This window comes from Hydractinia symbiolongicarpus, chromosome 6 (genome assembly GCF_029227915.1).
Source record: "Hydractinia symbiolongicarpus strain clone_291-10 chromosome 6, HSymV2.1, whole genome shotgun sequence".
Lineage (NCBI taxonomy): Eukaryota > Metazoa > Cnidaria > Hydrozoa > Anthoathecata > Hydractiniidae > Hydractinia > Hydractinia symbiolongicarpus.
This window is the reverse complement of record NC_079880.1, coordinates 32,499,551-32,524,057: the sequence shown is the minus strand read 5'-3', so window position 1 is coordinate 32,524,057 and position 24,507 is coordinate 32,499,551. Positions and strand designations below refer to the sequence as shown.

General features: G+C 34.7%; 1 protein-coding gene across 1 annotated transcript in view; it reads left to right on the top strand.

Moving 5' to 3' along the window:
- Positions 1-203: 203 nt before the first annotated feature.
- LOC130646904 (doublecortin domain-containing protein 2-like) overlaps positions 204-24,507 on the top strand; it is a 44,851-nt gene continuing 20,547 nt past the window's right edge. Inside the window, exons 1-4 of the mRNA XM_057452567.1 lie at positions 204-646; positions 13,215-13,260; positions 19,047-19,138; positions 23,865-23,943. Of these exons, the coding sequence (XP_057308550.1) occupies positions 393-646; positions 13,215-13,260; positions 19,047-19,138; positions 23,865-23,943 (471 nt within the window). The 5' untranslated portion in view covers positions 204-392. The remainder of the gene's footprint in view (positions 647-13,214; positions 13,261-19,046; positions 19,139-23,864; positions 23,944-24,507) is intronic.

Genomic DNA, 24,507 nt, shown 5'->3' with positions numbered 1-24,507 from the left:
TCATGCAAGCACCACATAGCCTCCAGTAATTCATGTTTATGCAGTGTACTTTTGTTAAGTGGGACACTCAAGGCACGGAGGGAAAATGTACACTTAAGCGAATCTACTTATAAGTAGAATTTTTACCAACGATAATAGAGAGAATCTTGCCCACGTAGATAAATCCCCACATCCTCCAGAGCGCAGGTAATAAGTATTGAAAGGGGGTGTCTGCTGCGTGGACGTGCGTAATGATACCATGGTAACATAAGCAGTCAACAAATTGGCTACAAAGACACCATCTTCCTTCACAAAACAAACGTGATTCAAAAAGAGAACTATAATATAAAACAAAAACAAAAAAGTTATAAAACAAAGCCTTGGATAAAATTATTGAAAAGTAACAAACCGAAATGTCAGCAGTGCCTGTGGTAACGATTTATAAAAATGGGGATCTACATTTCTTTGGAAAAAAGCTGGTAGTTAATGTGAAAAGAATTTCCACTTTTGATAATTTTCTGGATAAAGTGACTCAAGACACGCATGCAAGGGTTGCTATTCGAAGACTATGCACGCCTAACCATGGAAGTAGGGTTGTTAAGTTAGAACAGTTACAGAATGGAGGTATCTACGTTGCAGTGGGCCAAGAAAAGTTTAAAAGGCTAAAGTAAGTCAATTTTTTTCTACCAAAGTAACATTATCATTGGCTAGCTAGCTAGAGATTAAGCTGTTTTAACTAGCTATATTTCACTACATTAAGTTGGTCCATAGATCTTTTCAAATGTTTACATTTTTCGCGGTAAGTTCTTGTGGCTTTAGCAATCGCATGGCAGGCAAAAAAAGATGCAGGCGTTAATTGAAGTGAGATCCTTCTCAGTCTGTTTCTTCACATGAAGGTATCGTTACGACTTTATATGAATATATGTCAATCAGAAGTTATCAATCTACACTCAATAATAATACTTTAAAGCCTCAACAATGTTTCTGTAGAAAGAAATGAGCTGAAAAACACCTTTCTTCAGCAACCTCCTGCATCTTTTCACCTATCACGTAGTCAATAGAGCCAGAAGGGCTTACCTTGGAAATGTAGCTAGTTAGCTAGACATAAAAAAATCTATGGAAAAATTGATTTAATTTATTATTTACATATATATATATGCTAGCTATACATCAATAAAAAAATTCAGCAATAATCCCTGTGCTGCAAAGGATTTTTTTGAGAAATTTGTTATAGCTAACTTGCTAGCTCTAGCTATTAGCTAGCTAGTTAATTTTTATTTCAGAAATTTTAGTAAATGTATATATAAATGTATATTTGCATAAGTTGTTTTAAATTCAAACAACAGTCTTTTTATGTCAACAGGGCTTTTTATTTCACACGTCAGCACATTTTGCGTTTTGTTGGCTACTTCATTTAACTTGATTTTTTGTTTTACTGTAAACATCTAATAGAAACTATATAACAGAATAAAACTAATAGAAATTTGCATAATGCTTAACAGGCATCTTTTGTGTAATATTTCTGTCAGTTGTCCAGTGAATGCTGCATTTTTTTACTCATAAATTGTAAAATTTAAAAAACAACTCTTACAATTAAAAGAAATCCTATACAATAAAAATGAAATTTTAATTAATAGCGGACCCACATGGACATTATTCAGTATTATATATATCAACGAAATAGTAAAATGTAGAATTTTGACGTTAAGTTTGTTGCTTCATTCAGAATTGAGTCGCTGGCAAATAAACGGGGGATACATAATATTACTGCATCATATGTTATTGGAAAATATGCTAAACTAGCTGAATTCCCGTGGAAGAATCCACTGAATGTCTCCATGAAATGCATGTAAGGGATACCTAACAAAAACATGCAGCATGGTAATGTGAATTTTTAAACTTACAATCCAACCTCTGCTCTTTGTCTCTTTTTATAACGGGACGGAAAAAAGAGAGAAAAAGCCCTGGAATTGAGGTTGCTCACAATCTGCATTACTTTATATATATTTATACCTGTTGAAACAAAACGTTTGAAAATATAACCAGGTGCAACAAAAAAAATAGAATGAAAATGCAAAATGTTGAAGTTGTCTAACAGCTGGTACGTAAAAAGCAAAATCTGCCAATACTATATACATGCTTTGCCATGCCAGAAGTACACCAGGGAAAAAGTATATCAGACATTAAAAAAAATCAAACATATTTCACCAAGTCATACAAAAAAGGTTATTACAAAATCTCCACACGGTACAGTTTGTAACCGTCATAACAAAATCAGATATTCAGTCTATTACATACAGCAACACTTTTAATGTTATAAGAAATCAAGAGTTATCAACTCATAAAACAGAAAAATAAAAACTTGAATCATTTTCGTTTATTGTATATCTACCACAATATTTCAATCCAAAATATTAAAGGAACTGTTTGCCTAACAGACCCAAACCTTTAATCAAGAAAATCTTATGTATATCAAGAAAACAGCACAAACATGCTGTGCATGATAATGCAATGTTTTCGAATTTAAGAATCGAATATATTTCAAAAGATTGTAACGAAACAGATGTAAACATCGATTTAAGTTTTCTCACATTTATGTTTAGAATAACGATAAAAATACTGACTCACCACACTCTGTAGGAGTTCTCTGTAAGAACGGAAAAATTACTTTTTATGGCTAATATAAACTAGTCAATTCGAGCTGTGGAAAAATCTACTTAGGACAATGGAAAATAGATTGTTTTGAGTCTTTTGCTGACGTCAGCAGTGCATAACTAAAAAAAATTGGCGAATTTTGTTTATCCGTTTCATGTAATGTGCAGAGCCTGAAACGCTGATAAAAAAATGTAGTATAGTATCATGTGCATTTGACGACCAGTTAAGAAGATGTAAAGGTTTTAAAATTTTGCTGACGCCAGCTAAGTACCTACCACCAAAAGCCCAAAAAATCTTTCTTTAAAAATTTGTATACCCATTGCCTTCATTGCATAGATCTTGAAACGCTAATTAATAAAATAGATAGGATCATGTACTTATGACGAACGGTTAAAGAGATATTGGGGTTTAAAGGTTTTTCAATGACGTCATCAACCCATCTATTCCGAAACGGATTAGGACAACCAGGTTTGCAAAACTTAACCAATTTGGTCCCAGGTTGCCCTAGTTACCCATGTGGTGAAATATGACTGACGTTACTGCCTCGTTTCATTATCAAATGTATTGACGTTGCGCCGTAATGTCAGAAAGATTACAAAATTAGACATAAATTTTTCCGCGACATCAAAAAAATTAAAGATATCCACTTTGGCGGTCACAGACGGACAAAACTATCGTATTAATATATAAATTCTTCTTTAGTATATGTATACACGCTGTTTTAAACCTGCTGAAGATTCCTTGATCTTGTTTGGAGGTTTTTGAACTGTGAAATCAACATGTTCAGTCTGCATATGATTGTAAAGCTGTTGGAAATCTGTAGGGCTGAGTGCATCATCATCCAACTTGTTTTGGGACTCATTAATCTCATTTTGGTCGTATGTCGATTCAGAGCTGTTTAGCTTCATTCTTTGTCTTTTACTTCGGGTCATAACTGCATACGGCTTTGCAGCAGAGAACTCAGGTTTCAATGTCTCTTTGAACCTAGCTACTGATGTGTCTTCTGTAGTTCTAGATTCTGGCATGGCATAAGAAGGTTGCTGTTCTCCGTCGGCTTGATGGGTCGGCTTGATGGGTCGTCTTCTTTTTGGACAGTGTACAATTACTTCACCTTGCTTAATGTCTTTGACTGTGTTCCCAATACGCTCTTATTTTTCCAGGTCCACCACGTTCCACTATGCTCTTGATCAAAACTCTCTCTCCAATCTCAAGTTGTCCAGATTGATGCTGAAGACCCTGTTTCTTTCTTGCAGCAGCCTTTCTTATCTTGGTACTCGCTCTAGCAATCTTTTTTGCTTCATTCATTTGCTGCTGCCAGTGGATCTCTTTTATTATCATCATCTATTGAAAAGTCCAATGGTAATTTAGGATGATGACCAAACATCAGGAAATGTGGTGCATAGCCTGTTGTGTCATGGTAGGTGCAGTTGTATGCAAAAATAACCTTGCTTAAGCTTGTGTTCCACAACTCCACCAAGTGTTCTCAGCATCTGTAACAGCGTCCTGTTCATCCTCTCCACAAGACCTTTAGTTTGTAGGTGGTAAGGAGTGGTTTGGCTTTTTTGTACCAGATAGTTGGTGTAGTTCGGTGAACAACTGATTTTCGAATTCTTGTCCTTGATCATGCAGAGTTTTGATGGTAATCCAAATCGTAGAATGTATTCTCTACATAAGTGCTTTGCTGCTGTTGCAGCACTCCTATTATGTGCTGGATAGGCTTGGTAATATTGTGTAAAGTGGTCCATGATGACCAGAATGTATTTGTATCCACCGCTACTGGTTTCCAAATGGAGATAATCCATCACAATTAGTTCCATAGGTAACAATGAGATGATACTTTGTAGCGGCGCAGGCGGTTCCCTCATTGATTTCCTTTGGAAAATACATGGACACCTGTGTCTGGTGAATTTCACGGATATCTTTATACATTCCAGACCAGTAAGCTCTGTCTTGCTAACTCTATCACTTGATGAGCACCAAGGTGGCCCATGTCAACATCTAGGTGTTGGTATACAAGAGGATTTAAGATCCTTGGAAGAACTATCTGGGTAATGTCGGCAGTTTTTCACCTAAGTCGACCTTTGTCAGTAAGAAAATATTTCCTTCTGTCTCGCAACATAATACGAACAATGAGTGAGTGTGATCTTATCTTTAGGGACATCAGCGCTATTCTTCAGTACATTTATCATCACCGTAATATAAGGGTCTTTTTGTTGAAGCTCGACCATTTTAGCAGTTGGAATGTTATCTTCTTTGCCACACATCAACAGTTCATAGGTAGCTAGGTTAACAGCACCTAATCCTACCCTCCCATGCTTGAAGGCATCTTGTGAAAGTTGTTCCATATAATCAGCAGCATATCTCTTAATATCCAAGGGCAACCAGGAAAGGCAATCAGCAGCACGATTATTAATACCAGGTCTATACCGACACTAAAGTTGAACTCTAAGCTCGAACAGCCATCTTTGTCCATTAGCATTGAACTTGATTGATTCCAGTACGTACAGCAGTGAATTATTATCAGTAAATGATCTGCATAGGCTAAATAATCGCTTAATTTCTCTGTGATTTCCCACTTCAGGCCCAAAAATTCTAGCTTACTGCTGTGATACTTGGTGGGTAATAAGGTTCTGCTGCCGTAACCTATTACACACGTCTTGCAGTGTTGTTTCTGATAAAGAATGCAACCAAGTACCAGTCCACTAGCATCTACATGTAGAAATAGCATCATCAAAACCAAAATTGGTGATTGTGTCACAATGTCAATCAGGGCATTCATTGAAGCTTGGTGAATACCAGTTCAAACTATTGGTGTTTTTGATCGACCCTGACCAGAATTTTTGTTAGTAGTATTGCGAGTGGTATTTTTTTTTTTAGCGGTTTGGCTATTTTGACAAATTCTTGTACATGATGATAGCCCAGCAGACCAAGTATTTGTTGCACTTTTGCTATTTGTTTGTGGTTATCTACTTTTCAATGTGGTAAGTGACGAATCGTCCATTTAGTAACCATCCTTGCTCACAATTCTTCCTATTAGGAAGAATTGTGAGCAATTGTAAGTAGATCGTTTAAAAATTATAAAAACGGGACCGTAGGAAGCTAAAACATCGCTGTAGATTGTTTGAAAATCATAAAAACGGGATCGTAGGAAGCAAAAACATCACTGTAAATTGTTTAAAAATTATCTAAACAAGATCGTAAGAAGCTAAAACATCGCCATAGATTGTTTAAAAATTATCAAAATGGTATCAAATATAGCCATAGTTGGTTCTGAAACTACGTAGTTTTATCACCCCATTCAATGGAAGTGAGAAAGGAATGTCTAAAAATAGTTTTAAGGAGTTAATTTATCACGTTTTTTATTGTTTTTTAATTGTTTTAGGAGAACAATTCGCTTCAGAAATTCGTTTCAAAAGTTTTTCTGCATTCGTTTCAAAATAGTTTCGGAATCGTTTCCCATTCGTATCCCCTTCGCTTCCACTTCGTATCATTTGTAAGCTTAAAGTTTAAAATTAAATTCAATCGTTTCACAATCGTTTCATCGTCATTTCATAAAATGATCTATGAACGATTTAAAAAAATGATGATACGATCTTGAAACGATCATAATCGTTTCAATTCGTATAAAATGTGAAACGTTTGTGGAGACGGTCCCTATGTATTTACTTTATTCTTGAACATTTCACATTTCCTCGGGTTCAATTTGATACCTTTTGCTAACAGTTGTTGTAACACATTTCTAATGTGCTCGATATGCTGGGCAAAACCTCCAGAGTAAACGATAACATCATCTAGATAAGGAAGGGCATATTCATTGCAATGTCCTCAAATGTCTGTTCCATGTACCTTTGAAATCCTGCAGGCACATTCATCAATCCAAAGGGTATTCTGACCCACTCAAACAATCCCCATGGGGTCACAAACGCCATTTTCTCCTAGCTTTTTTTTGTCAGGTATCCTTTGTAGTAGGCACGCGTCTGATCAAGTTCTGAGAACCATTGACTCCCACCAAGGTTATCAAAGGCTGTTTGAATACGTGGTAATGGTTGTTTGTCTGCAATGGTTTTCTTATTCAGTACCCTGAAGTCGCAACATAATCGTATGGATCCATCTTTTTTTCTTACTATCAGTACAGGTGATGACCAAGCAGATTTTGATTTTTCAATCCATCCGTAGATCATGGACGATTCAGTAAATCTTGTAAATGTTGTTTCACATCGTTGTACAAGAAGCGTGGTACTGAATTGTAGTTTCTCTGCACCTGAAATTTATTTGTTGTTAGGATGTCTATCTTAAAGTTTGTAGCACATCCTATGTCGTTTTCATCTTTTGCAAATGCATGTCTTTATTCCAACACCATCTTCACCCCTATTTTCCATTGGCTGTCCGACAAGGTCTCCAGATCTTTTCTCTTTAACTGTTAATGATATTTTTGGTGGTCTTCCTGTATACTGGCATGGATTTTAACCGACTCAACCCCCTGGATACTGGCGTCGATTTTAACCGATTCAACCCTGGTGGTTAAGACTGGTTCACTCTCCAAATTCCTAATATGGCTATCTTTTGTATCTAAATCTTGCTCTTCTTTTGCGAAGGCTATGCTGATCTTAAATATAGTTCTATTTTAACGACTGGCCGAATCTTGAATTGTAAATTATATTTACTGACTTAAACTGTTATCTCCTACACTGTTGAATCTTGTTCATGATGGTTGTGATGTCATTTTTTTAGACATGTTCATGAGATTGTTGTTTAAATGTCATTCTGGGAATGAAATATTGATATAGTAACATTTACTTCTTTGAAAGATGAAAAATTGATCCTATTAAATATATTGTTGTTATTATTTTAATTATTCTAAAATAATATTTAATAAAAACAATAATCAGGCAAGGTAGTTTTGAGCAATGCAAGAGACAAATACACGCTTGTGTGACTATGCGAGTTCATGGTGCTAAAATCACTGGTCACTTTCTTATGGCTCATGCATTTTGTCCCCAAAGCGTGGCATTATGCTAAAATTTACTATGTTAAAAAAAGTAGCCACACCCCCGTTTATTTGTTGTTTATTTTGAAAGCTGTATGGGGTCGTTATGGTTAGAATAATTAAATTTTACCCCCCGTTTACCAATTGAGGGTCATATCTCATGGAAACAAGTTGTTTCAACTGAAAAAAAACCCGAAGCGAAGAAGGTTGTCTCTTTTTCAAAAGAATCTTGAAAAAAGTTACTTTAAACAAGGCATGTCTGTTACCGTATTTTCCGTTTTTTAACCGCACATCATATAACCCGCAGCTCAGCTTTTTTAGGGAGTTATAAACTAGATGCTATCAGATAGCCCGCACCTTCGTATAACCCGCATAAAATTTCAATCAATGTGTTTTACTTACCCGCTGTTAAGAAAAAAATTCAGTGTATTTTTACTTACCCTAATCATTTTATAAACATGTTCGTGTGTTCTGTTTTTTTCATGATGGAGACAACTGGGGGACGTTTAAACTCGTGAACCCCAAACACGAGAACCGAGTGTATGAACTAGCGACTCTCTCAGTCTTCACTTCTTTGTCTCCGATTGTCGAAATAATAATGAATTAAAATTAATTTGACAATGCTGTTTTCCTTTTATTTGTAAACATTAGTTTCAGCCAATAATATCTCTTGCTTCCTGCTATTAAACAAACAAACAAATAAAAAATAAAATGCTATCAGGTGATAAATTTAAAGTAAAATCTCTGTTTTTTATGTATATTTAAGTTTTTTTGGCATAAAAATAAACAACATAATAATTATCACGGATTGTCTGTAACATCGATGTACGGAACGTTCTTTACTAATGAAAAACGGCGATAGAAATGTTTTTTTAGATCGCATTTTAAAAGTTTAATAACAACCGAAACTAAATAACAGTGACTTCATGTAATTTTATAGCTCTTTCTTTATTAATATTTTTTAAGTTTGTACAACTCTTTTTCTAAGATTTATTTTTTAGAAAAAACACATGTTTTTAACTTTGTATCTTTTTATTCTTACCAGAACAAAATGTTCCCACAACGAGCGTTTTCGCCTTTTATGCGCGTCGAAAGTTATATTTTTAGACTCTTTCTTCGGTATTAAAATTTAAAACAAAATGTTCACACAATGAGTGTTTTGATCTTTCCAGAACATCAAAAGTTATATTTTTAGATTTTTTCTTTCTTCAGTATTAAAATGTAATTTGTTTTCAAAATTTTATCGCGAAGGGAAAAGTCCCGAATGTAGGGTTTTTCCGTTTGCGTTGCTAAACGTTGCTTAGGTCATTGGATTTGTTGTTTTTTTATAAAAGCTTGTGTTTTTTAAATATATGGAGATTAAAATCGCGTTACTATAATTAGTTTCGTTGTTAAAAAAAAATAAAAATTCTATGGCCTTCACATGTAATTTTTTTTCGCGCAGAGTATTGTTTATAAACAATGTTTCTTGCTATGCTTTTGTTTTTAACACGAAGCAATTATTTTTGCGCAATTTGAAAGGAACTCGCTATCCTATTGTTTTTTTTGAATGAAAGCAATTATTTTTGCAAGTTGAGCGCACGCGTACGCTTACATCTGGACTGTACTGTATTTATATCTCAGCAACCACAGTGTGCATGATAAAATGAATGGCGGCAATGAGGAGGAGAAAGCTGCGTGTGTCTTATCAATTGTATTTTATATTTATTTTTGATATTTTCAGTGGCCACCTGTTGCTCAAAGGTAACGAAGATAAAAAAAGAAAATTATTATCTATACTTTAATTTTAACATTTTTCAATATTTTAAACAGGAATTAATAATTAAGTCCTGGGCACTAGGTTGTGAAATACGTGTCAATTAAACCTAAAAATGATACCTGCTATATTGCTCTATTACCAGAAGCAAATCATTTCAATGTGCTCAATGTGATTGCAAAGATAAGTAGATTAGAATTACATTCAACACAAAAGAAAAATGATCTCCAGCATTGTGTTTCAGAGAGAGCTCGTAATTAAATCACGTAGTTGAAGTAAAATTACGTAGATATAGGATCGCACATGCAGTTATACTAATGTACCATTTTATCCCGTTGGTACTATTTTTCTTCATTGAATGTATAAACTTTAAATTTCACAGTAAATAACAGAAAATATAAAACTTATCACATAAAACGCACCACATTATAACCCGCACCAACAGTAGAAGTCGTAAAAATCAACTTATAACCTGCGGGTTATATACTGGAAAATACGGTAAAGAGATATTAAGATAATATCAAACATTAACAATGTCATGCTTACTTATCATGAGGTTAGCTTTCTTGGTTAGCTTACTTGTTCTTCTATATTTTCAATTTTTGTGTTCTAGGACCGAGGATAAGTCCTTTTATAAAAAACTATCGAATATGAATAATTCAAATCTAAAAAGATAAAAACAAAACTGTTGTTGTCGAGTATAAAATGTTACTGTTGTTGTCAGAAATATTTTTTAAAAAGAAGAAAAACGTGATATAACGTCACAAAGAGAACTGTTTGGAAATGTATCAGGCAATTGTATACATTTTCAATTCGTTTTCTTTGGAATAAAGCAAAGTTTAGTAATCTGATTGGACTTTTATTCAGAGAACGCTAGCTAGCAACCTACTGAGAAAGCCAAACAAAAACAGATTGTTGTTTAGAGTATCTGGTACAAAAATGAATTTAGGTGTATAACGATTTTTTAGCTGTTTAACTTTCAGAGCTAAATTTTTCCTTAAATATTTTTCTCTTGAGCCTGAACATATTTTCTTTAAGCACTTTTTTTTAATAATGTACTCTGAAAAATGGGTCAGAAGTTAGGAGTATCCTAAGAATATGTTCAACCTGGATTGTTTGTTCTGAATATAAAAAGAATTTGCCAATAGCTATAGCAACTTATAGCAAGCTTTATTTTATTAAGGCATTATATATATTTTCTAAGACATGCTAAGAATATATTAAGAATAATGAGGATAGTATTTGTCAGGAAAGTTAAGAACATTAAGGCTGAAACGAAAAAACCCTATTCTTATAAAATGCATGGTTTATAGACTAGAGAAGAATTTTTCTGTTGTTACTGTTTTTAACACCACAAAGTGGGTGATTCAGTGTTAATGTCGTTATAATAAACCTAAAGGTAAACAAACTTAAATCAATATTTACGTCTGTTACGTTATGATCGTTTGAAATATATTTGATTCTTAAATTCGAAAGCACTGCATTAGCTCTAAAAGTTAAACAGCTAAAAAATCGTTTGTGCTGTTTTCTTGGTACATAAAATCAAGTTAATAGTTAATTTTCTTGTTATGTTTTCTTGTTGTTTGGATTTGAATATTACGGTAAATATGCAATATACTGAAATGATTCGTGTTTTATTTTAAATTTTATGTGTTGTTAACTGTTGATTTCTTAAATTTTGAGTAAAATTCTGGAGGGGTTACTGTGTATGCAACAGACTAAATATCTGATTAGGTATGATGCATTACAAACTGTATATTGTGGAAATTCTGTAATAACCTTTTTTGTATGACTTAACGAATATGTTGGGTTTTTTTAACGGTATACTATTTTCCCTGCTGTACTTCTAGCATGGCAAAACAAGTATATAATTTTAGCAGATTTAACTTTATCCCATAACGGTTTCGTTGGACATTTTATCATTTTTATTTTATTTTTATTTTATTTTTATTTTTTTCGTTGCACCTGCCTATATTCTGAAACATTTTGTTTCAGTGGGTATATATAATAATGCAGATTATGAGTTTTAAAAATTACTAAGTTGTTCACTTTTGTTTGGTATCCCTAACATGGATTCAATGGGAGATTTAGTGGAATGTTCCACGGGAATTCGGCTAGTAGATTATAATAGAGTTAGCTTACACACATCTTTTATAGTTGACAGAATTGCGAAATAATTTTCAGCATATTGTACAATGGTATTCACTAAATCAATGAGATTTATGACCAATAGCTTCCAGTATAAGCCTGAACATCATAAATACAGAGATTTCTTTCTACTTTTTAAAATAAGAGGTCACACAGTTCTGAAATAACGTGCGTGTAAAGTCAATTTCAATACTTCATACGCGATATTTGTGACTATTTTGTTTACACATGTTTTATAAGGTAAACGTTTATAAGAAAATGAGCATCAAAAACCTCAAAATTTTAAGAAAATCCCCAGCCTCATGCGTGTTAAGAACCAATTTTTGATGACCATTATATTTACATTTCAATTACTTAATCACTATAATTTCAAAACACAACACCATAAAATTTCTTTATTTCCAATCACGTATACATCCAAACAAAATTGGCATCATAAAAATAACGAAAGAAGTCTTTTTTCTTTAATAAAAATAAAAGATGTCCCAAATAAAATACATAACTGTAATGTTATTCACAGCTGTCGATAAAATGTTATTTAGGAAGAAAACATAGAAAATAGAGGAATAAAAATTAGGAAAATTTTTAAGAAAATTTTGCTACATAATGAGCAATATCTACATAATGAGCTCAGGTCACATGATTTTCTTTGTTTTTTCATGAAGTATTCCCCTTGAACTTAACATCCCTTAGTTGACAGAGGTCATTTGTTGAAACAACATGCAAGTACATCCCAATACAATTTTTTTTGTAGAATTTCAGTTGTTTTATTAAATTATTGATAATTGCTATTTTGCTGAAATTAAGCTACAATGTCACTCCAAAATAAAGAATTTTCAACGGAAAGATCATGAAGGGTGGTTTTAAGCTATAATTTTCAGTGCAATATAATGCATCAAGTCCGATATTTCGGTCGATATCCTGAAAACCCATGGACTACTACAGATTTCAATCAAAAAGAAGGGTTAACCTTTTTTGAGTTTTATCAGATCTCGAAAATGCCCCCCAGAAATTCACTTAAAACTGAAGAAAAATAAAATTTCAAATACCAATAAAATCTGAAATAAATTCAGGATATCTTCAGACCCATAGTGTTTTCAACATACCTAGAAATGAAGCCTCATTCTTATAGAAAATAGTTCTTAAAAAAAACATGCCATTAAGCCAACACTGAAATATCATTTCTTGTTTCATCCCTTGATCATATACTCTATTCTGTTTTGTTAGATTTTTCCAGCAACTTAAACTTCACAGGCTGTGATTTAATTTGGGAATAAAGAATCTTTCTGGATATGTGTACTTTATTTTAAACAAACAGAAAACAACAAAGCTGAAGGCAAAATTTGTCTCCATGACAAGAGAATGGCCTTTTGCCTTTTCATACGGTACATGTTTTTTCTTACAAGTGTAATAATTTATTTTATAAAAAAAAAAATTCTTGATGACAACTGAGGCCATGGATGACAGAGAAGTATAAATCGAAAAAAAAGTTTGATTAGCAAAACAATGGGAAGAATAAACTAAGCCCAAAAAACAATATCTTTTGATTTCACCTTGATCCTGTAATATACTTGCAGGCATTAAGATCAACGTGAATATATTTGTAAGCTTTTTAACCTAAAAATATTCAAAATTGCTACAACAACAACAAAAAAAATGTTACACCGACATACATACCATTACTTCTAGATATGGGAAGTTACAACCTATTCATCAACAGAGAATAATAAAGCAGGTGAATTTTGCATTCTTTTTATTTCTATTAATATTTTAAAATGGATTTATTCATGATTTTAATTCACAGTTCATAGAGGTATTTCTTCAAGCAAGTTTCAGGGTTTTTTTATATGCATTTGGCGACCATTTATTGTTATCATATATTTCTTTTGTCTACATATATTAATGGTTATTTTCTTTGCACTCCAGTTTTCCTATTCAAATACAACAACTCAATTTTTATCTTATGTTTCAAAATAAAAAAAGAAACAACAAGTTAAGAATATTGCTTTATGCTTTCAGCAGCGGATTTAGGATTTTTTAGGTGGTGCAAATAAGTTCAAGAAGCTAAATTGCTTGTTAGGACAATCAATCACAACTAGGGGTTTGAGGGGCATTGTAAGGGTCCAGTTTGGCACCCTGGAAACCAATGCCCTTAAATGCCCTCTAGCGGTTGAAATGGGTAAAAAATCAATTCCTAAACCTGTCTATCCGCGTCGGAAGAGGTGTTGCTTGCACTTCAAATCGTGTATTTTTTAAATTCTTTATTTTTTTGCAGCATAAACAATTGGTCCTGTTATGGAAGTTACAACGCTATATTATAGGATCATCATAACCATCTGTTATAGAATTTGTACGGTTTTTTTTTTTTTTTTTTTTTGATAATTGCACACATGTACTACCCTGACTGGTACACTTATCCAATCATTCAGTTATTGCTCCAATATCCAAATGTCAATTTGTAGAAAATGCCTATCATTCAACAACAGCACTAACATTTTCACTTTTAATACTTTTGAGTTAAAAATTGATAGTTCTGAGCAAAGGTGTTCATAATTGTCCAACATGTATGCCAAGAAAAAATAATTTTAAAAAGGTCTTTTCTTACCAAATTCTAAGAAATACAACCAAACAATTATGCAAAATTCATAAAAATCATACAAAGCAAATCCTACGAAAATCATAGATCAAGTGAAGTTATTTGAGGTAGTTTGAAAACCATTGTGTTATAAGCATTGCTTTAAGGGAAGAAACTGTTTGTTGAAGGAAGTTTTGTGGTTCAGCTTTCTGTAAAATTTTAGCATTTTGTGGAAATAAACTTTTGTAAATTTATCTAAAAGCATGAATAAGTTTCCTTTGGAAACACTTCATTTTTTATCCATCATGGTCTTAAAAGATCTACGTCCGAAATAACTAAATGAATTTAGTAACATCGAAAAAATAAAATATAACTAATTTCTAGCTGAAATGGTGGAGAAAATTCTAGATAATGATCCAATTCTAAAAGCCTTTACCACTCTAGACTGTACTAAGGAACATGAAACAGGTGGCTTCACAATTCTTCTAAGTTATTGCAGAAAGCTGGGGTCATTTTAAAATACCACATCAAAACAAATGACAAATATTTTTTTCTACAACTACAAACTCCTTAGTCAACTTGTTTTGGATGTTCAATAATATACAAGCAACAAAATAGTAATAATACTAAAAATAAAATTATTTGAGTAATGGGTAAATGCAGGAATATATTGTGAAAGAGATAGCACCTGAAATTCATGATGGGCTTAGTGGCCTAAAAATATGATAAACTGTCAATTTTATGTGTAATTTTCCCAGCACAGTATCCAGACCATAAGAAATGTTTTACACAAAAATAGTTTGTTGATTGTTATTGTGTAAACAGAACTAAAATTTAAAAATTTAAAAAGTATAGCCATTGCAAAATTTCTTCAGATTGGTCTAAAAGCACCCCATAAAAGTTTAAAGCCAATAACTTTCTTTTTACAAATCATTGCATTTTGTACTTTCCTATAATTAGCCCAAGGAAACACTCCCACAACTATAACTGGCTACTATGGTCCAATTATATTTTTCCATAATTCTTCTACAAAATTATAAGTAGGTTTGCATTTAATGTGGCGAATATAGCACCTTTACAATGCACTAATATACCACACTTTGGTATAAAAAGGCTTGGGATATGTCTTAATGTGTTTAGCTTGCTAAAAACATTTTAACAAAAAATATTTTGCACATTTCAGGAGAACTAATTTGTAACCTACAAACAGACAAGTATGTATGTATGTATGTGCGTATGTATGTGCGTATGTATGTGCATATGTATGTGCGTATGTATGTGCGTATGTATGTGCGTATGTATGTGCGTATGTATGTGCGTATGTATGTGCGTATGTATGTGCGTATGTATGTGCGTATGTATGTGCGTATGTTAGTATATGCGTATGTATGTGCGTATGTTAGTATGTGCGTATGTATGTGCGTATGTTAGTTATGTGCGTATGTATGTGCGTATGTATGTGCGTATGTTAGTATGTGCGTATCTGCGTATGTATGTATGTCTCTACACTTTCTTACCCAATTATCCCCTTCCATTCTTTCCAAGTGCCCCAACCAATTCAATCTTCTTATCTGGATAACATCTTTAATTCTACGGATACTTAGCCTGCTTCTTAGCTCATCTGAACTCTTTCTGTCTCTCAGACTGGCGTTACACATCCACCTAACCATTCTCATATCATTCCTTTCTAAACGGTCAAGATCTTCCTGCTTCACTGCCCATGTCTCACTACCATACAACATAACACTTCTTACACAGGCCTCATACAACCTACCTTTTAACTCAATTGACAAGACTCTGCTAGTCAACAAAGGAAGTAACTCTCTGAACTTTTTCCCAGCAGAACCTATCCTGCAAGTAACACTTCTTCCGACACCCCCTTTACTGCCCAACATATCACCTAAGTAACAGAAGTTCTCAACTATCTCTAACGAGCCACTGTTGTACATCATTGAAGCTGAAAATACTTCATTCTCTATAATCTCACCTTTGCAACGCTTGCATACAAACTGAATGTCAGCTCTTAACCTTCCACCAATACTACTGCACTTCTTATGTACCCAATGCTTGCAAGTCTGACAAAAAATTGAGTTACTACCAACCCCTTTCCTGCTAACTCCACAAGGCCACTTTCCAACTACAAGGTCACACTTGGCTGCAATGCTACTAATCATGACTTTAGACTTTGCTGTGTTCCCCCTTAGCCCTTTCTCTTCTAGTCCTTTCTTCCACTTCTCACACTTTTCAACTAATTCTTCCATCGACTCTGCTATGAGAACCAAATCATCTGCATACAATAACTCCCATGTACAACCTGTTCTAAACTCCATCGACAGCCCTTCTAAGACTAGAACAAACAACATAGGACTAAGTACAGAACCCTGATGTACACTAACATTTACACTAAATTAATCACTAAGTGAATTGTTAATCCTGACACGACTTCTAGCATTGCTGTACATAGACTGTATCATCGTAACTAGCCACTCATCCACACCTAATTTTCTCATAGCACACCAAATAACTTTACGTGGCACTCTATCAAAAGCTTTCTCTAAATCTACAAAGGCAAAATAGAGATTCTTTCTCTTTCCTAAATACTTTTCCTGAAGCTGTCTGACTAAAAATATTGCATCTGTAGTGCCACACCCTGGAACAAAACCAAATTGCATCTTATCTATATCAATTCTTTCTGTAAGTAACTTATCAATCACTCTTTCAATAACTTTCATTACTTGATCAACCAATTTCAAACCTCTATAGTTACCTCTTTCTAATGCATCACCCTTGCCCTTGAAACAATTCACTATTACACTCGACTGCCACTCACTCGGAATAGCACCATCCTTTATAATCTGATTAGCAAGACTTGTAATAAGCTCAACTCCAATATATCCAGATGCTTTTACCATATCTGCAACAATACCTGATACTCCTGCAGCCTTGCCAATCTTCAATTTTCTAATAGCCTCCACTACCCATTCTGTCTTGATCTGCATAGCTGGCCCTTCTACAACATCATCTTCAGAAAAATTATTCTCATCGCAATCAAACTCAGTGTTAAGCAACCTCTGATAATAATTCTTCCAAGCTACCCTTTTCTCCTCCTCTGTGATAGCCAAGATACCTTCATCATTACGTATACACTTCCCACCTACAATATCTTAATTAGTCTTCTTCATTTGTATGCTATCTTGAACACTTCATTGCGCTGGTTTCCCTTCTTAACACATCTGCAAATCTGTTTCTCTCTGATTCTGATTTTGCCTTATACACTGCTGTACGAGCACGACGCTTAGCTTCTAAGTAAATATTTTTACTACCACCTGACTTCCACTCTTTCCAAAGTTTCCTCTTTTCCTTTATACACTGGTCAACCTCATTATTCCACCACCAGGTCTGTCTATGTCTAGCTGGTCCTTTCGTCCACCCACAGGTATCATCAGAAGCTTCTAGAAGACAATTCTTCAGAGTAGTCCAAGTACTTTCAACATTGTCACTATCCATTGACCATTGTGGGCTAATTGCTGAACTTTTGGACTAAATTGTCTTGCTACAATCTCTTCCTTCAGCTTCCAGACTTTTCGACGTGGCCTGTACTTTCCCTTGGCTTCTTTAAGACTCTTCAAGATAATATTACAAACCAGCAACCTATGCTGGGAAACACACTCTTCCCCCGATATAACTTTCACGTCCTTCACCACTTTCTTGTCTGACTTTCTAACCAGGAAGTAATCTATCTGTGTCTTACAACCACCTGACTCATATGTTATCAGCCTACTCTGTCTTTTACTGAATGATGTGTTGCAAACCACCATGTCCGTTGCCATTCCAAACTCAAGCAATCTCTCTTCTTCCTTATTTCTGCTCTCAAATCCGTAGCCTCCATGCACACCTCTATAACCTTCAGATGACTTCCCAACATGACCATTAAAGTCGCCGCCCACCATGACAAGTTCAGTATCTCCAAACTTTGATGTGACTGCTATTAACTCATCATAAAACTTATCTTTATCTTCCTCACTGAGTCCACATTGTGTAGCATAAACTGACAGAAAAGTGACAATCCTATTACCTATCAAAAACTTTATCACTATAATACGACTATTAACACGCATAAAATCTATTACTTTTTCTACCCACTTCTCTGCAACGAATATGCGAACTCCTCCATATCCATCACTAGTACCAATCCAAAAAAGCTTATACCTTGCCCTCCTACCTTCCACAAATCTCACTGAAGCTCCTCTCCACCTGACTTTCTGAACACAACACATATCAACAGATCTACGTTCTAACATTTTAACTACTTCACCTGCTCTACCTCTCAGAGTACCAACATTTACACTAGCCATCCTCAACCTAGTGTTATCTACCTTGTGATGTGATAGCTGGGTAACGGTCTGACGATGCTCACACCTGTCTGATCAACTGTTCTTACGGCCATTTATAAAGAGTTTTGGCATTGTTTTATAACTGGATGCCCTTCCTAGCGCCAACCGTTCTGAGACTGTACTGGGTGTTTTTTACAGTGACACCATCACTAATACGGGGGTACGGGGTAAGGACACACCTCTTGCTTTCTGTAAAAATATGATAAAATCAAACCTATCTTTTTCAACCAAACGTTTGGAGAGGTACACCTAAGTTTTTTGGTAAAATTTTACCATTGCAAATTCATCAATGCACCACCCCCAAATCCGCCGCTGGCCTTCATACCTATTTTAAAAATGTGTTTAATGATCAACATTGAAGTGCACTGCAGACATTGTAAAAGATACATTCATCTTATTATTAGTTTAATTTTTGATTTTAATTTTGTTTTTATCACAAAGTTTGGTTTTAGAATGAATGTATTAATGGTTGAATACCATCCCCCCTTAATACCTGTTTTGCAAAACCTAACCTGTATTCTTTTACTTTGTATTTTATTAACTGTGCTTTAGAATGTTAAACCAGTGTTACGTAGCCGGTTACATGCGTCTGCAAGGTACAAAAAAGTGGCACTGGCTGAACCTTTGCAGAACAGGATTGTTTAGTATGTATTCTTATTCATATAATTTTATGTTTTGCGTTGTTTTTTTCATAAGAGCAATGGCACATAATATTTTTTGCAAATAATGTGGTTTTTAGCAAACAACATCATGATAGAAATGTCTTTTTTAACACTTGATCAAACTTAACATACTAGCAATATCTGTAGAAACATTTGATCACATATAATAATGTTTTCTTTTCTTTTTGCTTTATTTTATTTTTTACAAATCCCTTTTTTTTATTTGTTATTCATGGTGACTACGGTCCTGGACATTCCTGAAATATATTGGAAAAATCTACTTGTCCTGGAAATTCCTAGGAAAATCCTGGAATTTTTATCAAAAAGTGAAGATGTTCAGGAATTGTCCTGGAAAGTGATCATGTTAAGAAAAATGGTTGCAATTATGAATATTTAAATCTTTTTACAAACGTTACAGAAAGGATATTTTCTTGGGTGAAGGGTCTCTTTAAGAGACAAGAGAGGAGTTGAACGTCCTCCACCATACCTTAGTTTAAAAAGGCGATTGTGGAAGTCCCATGAAATGCCACATAGTGATGGTGTCACTTTAAAAAACACCCAGTCTGGTCTGTGAACGATTGGTGCTAGGAAGAACATCCAGCTGTAAAACAATGCCAAAACTCTTTATTAATGGCCAAAAGAATAGTTGATCAGACAAACTGCGTAAACGGGGCCGGAACTCTAAGGAGTGAAGGTGTCGCGCACGGTAGGACAGATGTCAGGTATGAGCATCGTCAGATCGTTACCCAGCTATCACATCACAAGGTAGATAACACTAGGTTGAGGATGGCTAGTGTAAATGTTGGTACTCTGAGAGGTAGAGCAGGTGAAGTAGTTAAAATGTTAGAACGTAGATCTGTTGATATGTGTTGTGTTCAGGAAGTCAGGTGGAGAGGAGCTTCAGTGAGATTTGTGGAAGGTAGGAGGGCAAGGTATAAGCTTTTTTGGATTGGTACTAGTGATGGATATGGAGGAGTTCGCATATTCGTTGCAGAGAAGTGGGTAGAAAAAGTAATAGATGTTATGCGTGTTATTAGTCGTATAATAGTGATAAAGTTTTTGATAGGTAATAGGATTGTCACTTTTCTGTCAGTTTATGCTCCATAATGTGGACTCAGTGAGGAAGATAAAGATAAGTTTTATGATGAGTTAATAGCAGTCACATCAAAGTTTGGAGATACTGAACTTGTCATGGTGGGCGGCGACTTTAATGGTCATGTTGGGAAGTCATCTGAAGGTTATAGAGGTGTGCATGGAGGCTACGGATTTGAGAGCAGAAATAAGGAAGAAGAGAGATTGCTTGAGTTTGGAATGGCAACGGACATGGTGGTTTGCAACACATCATTCAGTAAAAGACAGAGTAGGCTGATAACATATGAGTCAGGTGGTTGTAAGACACAGATAGATTACTTCCTGGTTAGAAAGTCAGACAAGAAAGTGGTGAAGGACGTGAAAGTTATATCGGGGGAAGAGTGTGTTTCCCAGCATAGGTTGCTGGTTTGTAATATTATCATGAAGAGTCTTAAAGAAGCCAAGGGAAAGTACAGGCCACGTCGAAAAGTCTGGAAGCTGAAGGAAGAGATTGTAGCAAGACAATTTAGTGCAAAAGTTCAGCAATTAGCCCACAATGGTCAATGGATAGTGACAATGTTGAAAGTACTTGGACTACTCTGAAGAATTGTCTTCTAGAAGCTTCTGATGATACCTGTGGGTGGACGAAAGGACCAGCTAGACATAGACAGACCTGGTGGTGGAATAATGAGGTTGACCAGTGTATAAAGGAAAAGAGGAAACTTTTGAAAGAGTGGAAGTCAGGTGGTAGTAAAAATATTTACTTAGAAGCTAAGCGTCGTGCTCGTACAGCAGTGTGTGTATAAGGCAAAATCAGAAGCAGAGAGAAACAGATTTGCAGATGTGTTAAGTAGGGAAGACCAGCGCAATGAGGTATTCAAGATAGCAAAGCAAATGAAGAAGTCTAATCAAGATGTTGTAGGTGAGAAGTGTATACTTAATGATGAAGGTGTTTTGGCTAGCACAGAGGAGGAGAAAAGGGTAGCTTGGAAGAGTTATTATCAGAGGTTGCTTAACACTGAGTTTGATTGCGACGAGGAAAATTTGTCTGATGATGATGTTGTAGAAGGGCCAGCTATGCAGATCAAGACAGAATGGGTAGTGGAGGCTATTAGGAAATTGAGGATTGGCAAGGCTGCAGGAGCATCAGGTATTGTTGCAGAGATGGTAAAAGCATCTGGATATATTGGAGTTGAGCTTATTACAAGTCTTGCTAAGCAGATTATAAAGGATGGTGCTATTCCGAGTGAGTGGCAGTCGAGTGTAATAGTGAATTGTTTCAAGGGCAAGGGTGATGCATTAGAAAGAGGTAACTATAGAGGTTTGAAATTGGTTGATCAAGTAATGAAAGTTATTGAAACAGTGATTGATAAGTTACTTACAGAAAGATTTGATATAGATAAGATGCAATTTGGTTTTGTTCCAGGGCGTGGCACTACAGATGCAATATTTTTAGTCAGACTGCTTCAGGGAAAAGTATTTAGGAAAGAGAAAGAATCTCTATTTTGCCTTTGTAGATTTAGAGAAAGCTTTTGATAGAGTGCCACGTAAAGTTATTTGGTGGGCTATGAGAAAATTAGGTGTGGATGAGTGGCTAGTTACGATGATACAGTCTATGTACAGCAATGCTAGAAGTCGTGTCAGGATTAACGATTCACTTAGTGATGAATTTAGTGTAAATGTTGGTGTACATCAGGGTTCTGTACTTAGTCCATTGTTATTTGTTCTAGTCTTAGAAGCCCTGTCAATGGAGTTCAGAACAGGTTGTCCATGGGAGTTATTGTATGCAGATGATTTGGTTCTCATAGCAGAGTCGATGGAAGAATTAGTTGAAAAGTTTGATAAGCGGAAGAAAGGACTAGAAGAGAAAGGGCTAAAGGTAAACACAGCAAAATCTAGTTTCATGATTAGTAGCATTGCAGCCAAGTGTGACCTTGTAGTTGGAAAGTGGCCTTGTGGAGTTTGCAGGAAAGGGGTTGGTAGTAACTCAATTTTTTGTCAGACTTGCAAGCATTGGGTACAAAAGAAGTGCAGAGTATTAGTGGAAAGTTAAGAGCTGACATTCAGTTTGTATGCAAGCGTTGCAAAGGTGAGATTATAGAGAATGAAGTATTTCCAGCTTTAATGATGTACAACAGTGGCTCGTTAGAGATAGTTGAGAACTTCTGTTACTTAGGTGATATGTTGGGCAGTGAAGGGGTGTTGGAAGAAGTGTTACTTGCAGGATAGGTTCTGTTTGTAAAAAGTTCAGAGAGTTACTTCCTTTGTTGACTAGCAGAGTCCTGTCAATTGAGGTAGAAGGTAGGTTGTATGAGGCCTGTGTAAGAAGTGTTATGTTGTACGGTAGTGAGACATGGGCAGTGAAGCAGGAAGATCTTGACCGTTGAGAAAGGAATGATATGAGAATGGTTAGGTGGATGTGTAACGCCAGTCTGAGAGACAGAAAGAGTTCAGATGAGCTAAGAAGCAGGCTAAGTCTCCGTAGAATTAAAGATGTTATCCAGATAAGAAATTGAATTGGCTGGGGCACTTGGAAAGAATGGAGGAGGATAATTGGGTAAGAAAGTGTAGAGACTTGATAGTTACTGGGGCAAAGCCCAGAGGCAGAGCAAGAAAGACTTGGCAGGAGGTTATAAGGACAGACTTGATACAGAGGAAGTTGAGTTTAGATCTAACACAGTCTAGATCAGATTGGAAGAGGGGCATTAATATACCCGTCCAACCCATGCCAGCATGGAAAACGGACGTTAAGCTGAGAATGATGATGATGATGATGTTTCTTAAACCTCTTTATTTTACATCACTGAGCATCATTTTTAATTAATTTTTCATGGGCTTCCTGTAATCAATGAATGAGATGTCATAATGCTCGTTAAGATTCTAAAAGTTCTTAGAGACCAATATGTTATCTTTTAAGGAAGCTTCCAGAACTTCATTATGTTAGCTTTGCTCATTAAGAAAAAAAGAAGATTTTTGTTTTTGCCATTTTCTACTTTAGTCCTAAAATGTCTCAGAAAATTAACATTAAATTTTGTTGAGATTAATTAAATCGATGTTTTTCATGTATGTACCTGAAAATGAAGGTTGCATTGTCTATCCACTTACTGCAACATTTTGTTTGCATCATATGTTTGTTCTAAATTAATCAAAATGGACAAAAATACTTATTCCCACATGGTCGTAAGTTTGTGTACAAGACCAAAACTACTTTTAGTCCAATACACTCTAGACCTAATTTACTCGATGACCATAAGGTATATTTTTCAATGAATTTTTTTTAAAGATATGAATTTAATGCTAATTCCACAAAATTTAATACCTGTGAAAACTAGTCCTTCAATCCAGGAGAAAATTTTTTTAGTGGGTTTTAAAGGGAAAGCACATTAGTGAGACATCCTAGGTTTATGACGTGAAGAAAAATTCACATATCTAGGTGACGTTACAAATATTTCTAGGTTGCAGTGCATCCATTTTAAAAATTGCTTTATCTTCAAAGGTTTTATTGGGCTTGTGATTTTTAAGATTAACAATACGTCCAGGAATTGTTCTGAAATATAAAACAATTTTGTCCTGGAAGATCCTGGAATGTTTTGGAATTTACATTTTAGTTTTCTGTGGTCATCATGTTATTCTTTAGTGTCCATCGCAATGGAGAACCAAAACATCCAGGCTTAAAACTTTTGCTGGACAAAAGGATATTGCAAAGTATGGATACAGTGAGTCAAGCTTTATTCTTAGTTGCAATTGTAATTGTCATACATTGGATTTTTAACCGGTTTATGCCCTGCCCTGCATTTATAACAATGCTATGTGTGAATGTAAAAAATTTGTAGATGATAAAAGAATGTGCCACAAGATTTTAATTTGCATGCTTCCAAGGATTTATTATTTTTTTCTGACTTCATTAATACTAATCCAGTGTTACAATCCTTTATTTCATATGCAAAAGTTTCCTACTTTTTTGCGTAGAACCTTTTAAATTATTACAGAAATTTGAAACGGAAAAAATGAATTTTCGATTATAATTTTCAGGCAGATTTTCGTATAAAGATTATCAAGGAGCATCCAATTTATGTATTTTTAGCTGTGAATAAAATATAGTATAGTTAAATTCACATTGCTACAATTTTCTTTTGATAAGTTATATGGTTAGAAGTTAGAAGTCATTTAGCATTCAATCTTTTGATTCAGTAATATATTAATGCCAGTTATGTTTCTCATACTTGTGAATACATATAAAGAAGTAAATGTAAAAAAATGAAAGTATCTTTTCCTTTTGC